Source organism: Paramacrobiotus metropolitanus, unplaced genomic scaffold (assembly GCF_019649055.1).
Source record: "Paramacrobiotus metropolitanus isolate TYO unplaced genomic scaffold, Prichtersi_v1.0 Parri_scaffold0000041, whole genome shotgun sequence".
Lineage (NCBI taxonomy): Eukaryota > Metazoa > Tardigrada > Eutardigrada > Parachela > Macrobiotidae > Paramacrobiotus > Paramacrobiotus metropolitanus.
In genome coordinates this window covers 728618-736935 of record NW_026570261.1, presented here as the reverse complement: position 1 = coordinate 736935, position 8318 = coordinate 728618, and the positions used below count along the sequence as shown (strand labels likewise).

At 46.6% G+C, this 8318-nt stretch overlaps 2 protein-coding genes across 3 annotated transcripts; one reads left to right on the top strand and one right to left on the bottom strand.

The window, feature by feature from the left end:
* Positions 1-28: 28 nt before the first annotated feature.
* LOC129590654 (kelch-like protein diablo) lies at positions 29-4069 on the top strand. Its single transcript, XM_055485989.1, has 6 exons — positions 29-303; positions 432-639; positions 1112-1293; positions 1363-1388; positions 1569-2252; positions 3846-4069. The coding sequence occupies exons 1-6, from the start codon at positions 29-31 to the stop codon at positions 4067-4069; spliced, it is 1599 nt and encodes a 532-aa protein (XP_055341964.1).
* Positions 4070-5627: 1558 nt separating this feature from the next.
* LOC129590630 (serine/threonine-protein kinase Nek9-like) lies at positions 5628-8318 on the bottom strand. 2 transcript variants are annotated; one of them, XM_055485962.1, is made up of 3 exons: positions 7579-8318; positions 6451-7465; positions 5628-6388 (listed from the first exon to the last, which is right to left on the bottom strand). In XM_055485962.1, exons 1-3 carry the CDS (start codon positions 8057-8059, stop codon positions 5833-5835), a joined length of 2052 nt encoding a protein of 683 aa, XP_055341937.1. In that variant the 5' UTR covers positions 8060-8318; the 3' UTR covers positions 5628-5832. The 2 variants fall into 2 exon arrangements, with proteins under 2 accessions (XP_055341937.1, XP_055341936.1); XM_055485961.1 differs by having other exon boundaries at positions 5628-6394; positions 7579-8315.

The following is an 8318-nucleotide window of genomic DNA, read 5'->3' as shown; positions in this document are numbered from 1 at the left end:
TTCAGAGAACGCTCTCCACTGTATCAGCATGTCGAAGCCTGTTTGTTCTGCAGATTCGCCTCCTCACAGTCATGGTTGTTTGGCCGACGAATTCCTGCGTAGACTGCATGAACTGCAGTCAACAGGAACCCTATGCGATGTGGTGCTGAAGGGTAGCGAAGAAACGGCGCTTGGTATCCCCTGCCATCGCAACGTCCTCACCGTCCACAGTGGATACTTTCGTTCGCTCTTCACGCACGACTGGAAAGAGTCCTCGCAGCGCGATCTGCAGCTGAAGAGCATCGACAGTCGCACACTGAACGAGTACGTGTTTGGCGTGGCCGCAAATCGCTGAGCTGTTACGCCACTGGTAAATCGTGTTGGCTTAAGTTGTGTTACAACTTACAAGCATTTCCCAGTGTAAACTGCACAATACTGATCACATTCCGCAGACTAGTGCAGTTCGCCTACACGCTGGATCTGCGCATTAGTGAGGAGAACATGGAGTCTCTCTTGGTTGCGGCGCAATTTCTGCAGATGGACGCCGTGGCGGGGATATGCTGGGAGTACGTGGAGCAGAAGCTGAGCTTGTCCACCTGCCTGGCCGTCCACGCTCTGGCGGCGCAGCACCACCATCCTCGCCTGCTCGACGCCGCCCTAGCCCTAAGCCTTCATCCATCCACACTTTTTGCGCCTAGCGCAGAGCGAGGACTTTCTGCAGATCGAGGCGGAACAGGTACGCAAGCCGGACTGATAGGGCGATACAGTAATTACTGTATTTATTATTATTTGTGTTTATTAATCGTTATTATTAGTATGCATTAGTTGCTAGTTATCAGTTATTATTATTAGCTGCTACTGCACTAGTTATTATTTATCAGTTATCATTATTTTTGCTAGTTATTAATTTGATGCTTGTTTTTTTTTTATTTACTGTACATGTGCCACATGTGTAGAGCACAATCACGCTCATTGAACACTGTGTCGACTATCATGTGTACCGACCGCCACCAGGGCGGCCGCAAAGAAGAACTTAAGCTGTTCGAAGAAACGCAAAGAAACTAGGCGGTCGACGAATTTATGTGAATGGCGGGTCAGCATAGTGCCTGTAACACCCGTGTTTGTGTTGCAGCTCACTGCGCTGATTGGGTCGGATGATGTGGGGGTGTACTGTGAGGATGAAGTGTGGGAGGCGGTGCGGCGCTGGCTGGATTATGACCGTCCCAGACGGCTGCTGCACGTGTCCGCGGTCCTGCAGACTGTCCGTGCCGACTGCAGTACGCGGCGGCCTTGGCCAGTGCGACGACGGGGATAGCCGGTGGGACAGTGCAAAACACCACCCCGCGGCATGCATATGGTTAGTGGGAGATAATCCCTGTACAGTGGTAACTACGATTCGTGTTTTGTGGGTTCGCAAATTTACGGATGATATCTCGAAGTAAAGTGATTGTTGTTCATGTTGTCGCTTGCATCCATTAATCGTGTTGTGATTAATCGGAGAGTGATTGTTGTTCATGTTGTCGCTTGCACGTCTCATGCAGTTTATCGCGGACAATGAGAATCCATTGATCGTGTTGTGTTGGTGGTAGGGGCGCAGGAAGTGCTCGTCTGCGTGGAGAACTGGGAAGACAATTGGGAGGCTAGTGCGGTGCAGGTCTTCAGTCCGTCGATCCCGGCAGTGTGGCGCCTGACCGATCAGCCGCCGCTCGGTGAGTATCCCAACGTCGCGATGCTGGACGATGGCCGGATGATGTTGATCTCCATACAAGGAGTGGAAGCGGTCCAGCGCGACCACAGCTACACGCGCCTGAGCGGACCACCGATGGCACTGGCCGCCATGCAGACAGTGCGCAGCAGCGAAGCTGCGGCTGTCCTTGATGGTCGCGTTTTCGTGGCCGGTGGCTATGGGCAAATGCCAGTTCCGGTGCCAGTACTGTCGTCCGTCGAAGCATATGTCCCGAAGAGTAATTCATGGAGTGCGGTGGCCCCACTACCCGTCGGTCTGATGAATTTGGTGATGGTGGCGTATGGCGGGCTGTTGTATGCGTTCGGTGGAGAAACGGAAGATGGACACGTTAGCAATGGTGCCTTTGCCTACGATCCAGCCGCCAACGCCTGGAGCCGGTTGCACGATTACGCCCAGCGCCCGCTACAATTGCGCTGCGTGTGTGGCGCCCGACGGACTGATTTACGTAGTGGGTATGAGTATGACTGTGTCGGTATGAGTGCTATGGACAAGAGTGCCTACAGCATAGTCATAGGAAAATGGCCCGGTACATAGCGTCCAAAATGGTATACATACACTAAAACTTTCGCTTGCGCGCACTCCGAATTACTTTTTTGTAATACTTTATGTCTTTGCAAAGCTAAATGATTTGTTTGCATTGTTCTGAAAACCGTTTGCGCGCGCAACATCCGGTTACCGAGATATGGCGAAACAAAATGGACAAAAAGTTTAAATGCATTGTCGTGTACCAAAAGTCTGGTTATTATCCGATCTTCAATTGAAACTTTGCTGTAAAAGACACATCACCATAAGGTCGAAAGTGAACCATTTTCAGGTTCTTAACGCTTCCCATAATTTTAAAACAAATTTCAAAATTTTTGAAATTCATTTTAAAATCGGAAAAAGATGCTGTAATTCTGATATTGGTTCACTTTCGACTTTACGGCCATGTGTCTTTTACAGCAACGTTTCAAGAAGATCGGGTGGTAACCAGACGTTTGGTGCACGACAATGCATTTAAACTTTTTCCCCATTTTGTTTCACCATATCTCGGCGACCGGATGTTGCGCGCGCAAACGGTTTTCAGAACAATGTAAACAAATCATTTAGCTTTACAATGACATAAAGTATTACAAAAAAGTCATTCGGAGTGCGCTGCAAGCGTAAGTTTTAGTGTACGTATACCATCTTGGGCCCTATGTACCGGGCCATTTTCCTTAAGTCTGGCGGTGTATTGCGAAGGGGAAGCACGGCAGGCCTGGAAGCCGGTGAAATGGAAGGCTGTGTGCGCGTGGAGGCCTACAATCCCGCCACCAATCAATGGCTGAAAGAAGGCAGGAGCTTAGTATCTTAGGCCTCGTCCCGAATTCAAAGCGAATCTCGTTGAGATACAGCAACTCCACCTCGCGAGGTGGCTTCGCGTACTGTATCTGTAGGCGTGGCCACTGCATACAGCACCTCGTGCGGTTGAGCAACCGTACCATAGCGAGATTCGCTTCGAAATCGGGACGAGGCCTTAGTTGTACTGTACCAGAACCGACTCTGCACGCGTGACGCCGAGAGCTGGACTGCCACACTGTCATAGACCAGACGCATACAAGCCCAGTAGTTATCTATTCTCTGCGTAAAGATACAGCGGCTAGAAATACAAATTCATGGGTTACGCTACGCTCCATACCACGGCCCGCTACCCTACGCAGCTACACTTTGCACGCGTTACATACAACTATTAGCAAGCGAACTTGGAAAAACCCTCCATATGAGTTACATTTTGACTTGCAGTTCCGCAGCTGCCGAAAAAAATACATTTTCAAGGCATAAAACTGCAGGTCAAAATGTTACGCCCAAGCGTGGTTGGCCATACTGTCCAGATGTTGAACCCTATCGTATAGTATGCCCATACGTCGGATTTTTCGACATCACACAGTTTGTGTTTTCTTGGTGCCGTCAGTGGATGTACATACGGCTAGGCTACATCAGCCGTCAATGGCCCGTCTTGCGGCTATCTTCGCTCTCACTTGTCGAGCCCGGTGAAGTCCGGTCTTGGCTCGTGTGCAGCTCATTAAGCCGACGGCTGCACATGGGCATGGTAATGGGAATGACGGTTCTTAATTGCGCTTGTTGTTTTTGGCATCGACAGGCGATCTGGTCCATCCGCGCAATGAGCCAGCCTGTGCGTGTCTGCAGGGGAAGTTGTACGTCCTGGGTGGGAACGCTTCGTGGGATCGCCGAATCCGCGATGCTGACGACGCCAGCATCGAAGTGTACGACCCCGATGCGGACCGCTGGCAGCTGCATGAGTGCCGACTTTCGGAAGACATCGTGGGCGGAAGCTCTGTCAAGATGAAACTGAAGCGGGCTTGACGCTACACTGCTTCCTGTGGGGCCCGCGAATGAGATGAGTGTGTGCGTGTGGGTGTGGAACACGAGACGGGGAAGGAGATACAGTAAATGACATAAACTGATCTATCGTTCTGCTCCCGTGTTGGTGACATTTTCTACTTGGTGTAGTGCATCCACAACTTCTCGGTTTAAATTTATGTTCTTGTTTTATAAATTTGACGTGAAACATTATGTGGGGAAGATGAATTACAGTAATAATGTAATGTTGGTGACATTATGGGTGAGCCTCAGAGATTCCAACTGAGATGTTCGTGCTGGTTTTCACGCACAGCTACAGTATTTCATAATATTTGCATATATTTGGGAACTGTTTCCGGCATTCTGTCATCTGAAAACATTTGTTCCGAAAGCCTAGCTTATTTTACATAGAACCATAGAACAAAGTACAAGAGCTAACGCTACAGAAAGAGAAGTACCGGCACCGGTAGGAAAGTTTACGCGGCCGTCGCTGCACATGCTGATAGCCAACAGAATGCTGCATTAATCAAAATTACGAGTATTGTGCAGGACACAGGTACATATAAGACATACAGGTAAGTTTATTCCTCTTCAGAGTCAAGAAATTCCTCCTCAGAGTCAGGATTATACTGTTGACGGCTTTACTTATATGTTAGCATCTGTTATCTTGTAACATTTTTTTTGTGTAAACTGAAACAAAACATTTTAACTACAGAGTAGGGTCCTACGCGGAGAACACAGTTACGATAAATCACATACAAAGTAATCAATATTTGTACTGCCGACTGAAATAGCAATGCACATGAGAGGCTGCTAATTGTTAAATTCGTTTCAGTTTATGAGAACTTCACTCTGCTTCGGTATCCGTTCATTTCGAAAACAGAACAGTAAACGTAACAAAGTACACAACCTGAAAAAATTGACGAAAGTTTCATGGTATCCATATAACCATATTGATACGGTAAGAAACTCTGACACAGGACGAATTCTTTCAGTTTTTTATGGTGGCCGAGGCCCGGGAGCGTATGGGCAACGGGCGGCGGTTTCGATCCCAGTGTTGTAGCGCAACTAGTGTACGTAATCCTGCAAATACTTCCTTAACCGGCTCACCGTACTTTACGCATAGTTATTGTCAAATTAATTATAAAGTGATTCATTATTGCTGTTTTCTCAGTGAACCTACTCTAGGAGTAGGAGCCATCGCGTCGTCCAGCACGGGAGCTCTCAGCAGTGTCAAATCGGTGATGACTGATGTGGACCACAATGGCATAATATCGAAATGCTAGAAGCGCGTACTAAATGCGCGGTAGACATGTTACACGTACAAGTACTTCAAGACTTTCGGTCTTTCCATTTTCGTATCACATGCATGGCATGTGCAACTGTCTTACATACATACCCGCAATGTCGTAATACCCGTAATGCCGGCGGCAAAATGCCTGCTGACAAAGTAACGAGACAAGGTGTTCGCCAATTTTCTCTCTAAACTATTATTTACGAATTCGATTCTACATAATACAACCGAAACGCTAAAGCATTGCGAAAGTAAGTATACTCTGTATATGCGATACAGAACTTTATTTATCGCTGTCTGCTTCGGGAAACAGACATTATACATAAACTAAGTTATAAAACTCCAGTAATTTATGCAAAATGATTTTTGTGATGCGACTGCTGTGCAACCGATGCCTCGGCGAATGCGTTCTCGCAAGAACCGACCTCAAGACATTTCTGAAATACGCTGCTTGGTTACAAACTTAGTAACTTCAAACAGAAATGTTTATGACAATCTCACTTTCCAAATCAACAGTCAACGCGCTCAATACTCCATACCACGGATCCCCGGGCTTAATATTTGCTGCGAAATTAGATATCATTTGTTCATCTTTCTCCAGCAAGCTTACGATCGACCATTCTGCGTCGTTATTGGTATCATAAAACTCTATTGCAAGTGCGTGCTGTTCTGCAGCATGTCTACCACCGCAGACATATATCCTATCCTGGACAACGCAAGCCGCATGCCAGTATCGGGGTTGCGCAAGCAGCGACATGTTTTCCCAAGTAGGATCAGGAGCATCCAGATTCAAACGAATGCAATCAGCTGTTGCGATACGGTCTGTGTCGCCGCCTACAGAATCAGGTACCTTGCCGCCGATAACGTACATGTATCCATTAACGACCGCCACTGCAAAGTCCCATCGCTTCTCTGGCAAATTCGGCAAGGACCGCCATTCGTGGTTCTCCGTATTGTATCGCAGCAAGCAGTCCCATGTGACATAGAATATATATTTGCCACATTTTGCCACTGCACTTGGATCAAGACTGCAACTGAAAATTCTTGTTAGAATTTAAAAAATAAAACTGACAAAAATATTTTTGCATACTGATAAGCTTTTCGAGGTGTCTTCAGGGAAGCAATCCGACCAGTAAAAGCGTCCATTTCCGCAAAGAATTTCATTTTATTCCGAAGGTAAACCCGGTGCTTCACTACAATCGCTTCACTGAATGATGACTGCCTGGAAGGCGTAATCTCACGCCATCTCCCTTCCATCAGATTCCAGAAGTGGAACACATTATTTGCGCTACCCGCACGAGTTTTTACTCGCTGTACGAATATCACCTCTGATTTTGGACCGGCTAACACGGCATATGGTCCCCATAGGGCTGCTGGTGACCCAAGCACTTCCCGAACAGTAAAGGAACTGGTCGAAGGATTAAATATCAACACCTGATCGATGTGGCCGGGGTGTGGAAAAAATAGTATAACTTGTTTCTTTTGAATCTTAAAGACACTCAGCAGTGCGTCTACGCATATTCTCTCTCCAACTGTTCGACGCAGGCACTGCTGGATGACACGCCCCAGGTTTTCTTCAATGGCGCCATCCACAAACGGCACGTAACCGTCGATGATCAGCGTAGCGTACTGGGTTTCACTTATTTCGCTTCCTCCATCTACAACGTTCGCGTCCATTACGAGTTGCTTTTTGGATACATTTTTAGAGCATTCGGCCATTTCCAGAATTATGCAGCCCAAACTCCAGATATCCGTCTTCCTTCCTGGTGGTAATGACTCTGCTGTTTTGATAAATTTAATTAGCATTTCCGGTGACATATACCGTGTTGTGCCACGAATTTTCAAAAAATCTTCGGAACAAGTGTGGCTTTGGTGCATTTGTATTAAGTCGTCCAAATCGCCGATTCGAAGCTTTTCACGGCCACCTTCTGCGATTTGTACAAGGATGTTTTCGGGCTTCAGATCTCCATGAATTATGCCATTCCGATGCAGGTACTCCAATCCACGAGCTATATATATGGTGAATTTTATAACCTTTCTATAATTGAAGCTGTTTCGAAGGTCTTCATTCTCCTTTGTGTCCTTCAGGAACGAAGCAAGGTCACCTAAAAAAGTGTGTGTGTAAAAGGTCAGTAGAAGGCTAAGAACTTAAAAAGTAAATGCCCCCTTTGAAATTACTACCCTTTTAAGTTCATAAAAAAATTCAAATTTAGATCACCTTTGTAGTAATCCATAACCAGCTCGGCAATCACTCCACCGGAAGCAGGGGTGATGGAAACTTTGTGATAAACCACGAGATGCTTGTGAGATAGTTCAGTGAGCCTCCTCAGTCTTGTCAAGGCATTCGTCCAACGTTCTTTTTCCTCCGCATCCGTAGAGTGGTTGTAAGCGTGTATCACTTTGACAGCGATAATCTGCTCTCCGGTATAACTGCCACGTTTTGTTACTTTGGCTTTATACACAACGCCAAACGATCCCCGTCCAATATAGTCAACATTTGAGTAACGGTACTGCATATTTCTTCCCATGACTTCGGCTGCATCGTCGTTGTCGTTTGTTTCCGTTGTATCGTCATCGTAAATCCGTTCCGCTGCGTCCTCATAACCAACTATTTCGAAACTGCCTTGGGGGGCAATCCCTCCAGCTGCATTGTCATTTTGGAACCCGCTGTTCTTCACAATTTTCTTTAGCAGATACATACCAGGTATAAATCTGCTTGCCGTTCAGCGCAATATAAATTCCTTGGGCAAAATGGTGCCCAGATTCATTGCTCCCTTCATAGTGGGTTTCATCTACCAGTAGCAAAAGCCGCTAAAATAGTTATCTAGCCTGAATATACAGTACTAACGGCATTTTAAAGCAGCAATACTAAGAAACCATAATGCAGCTTATGAAATAAAGCTATCGTGACAAGATAACACAACCGAAAAACCGCAGTCACGTAATCATAAACATGTA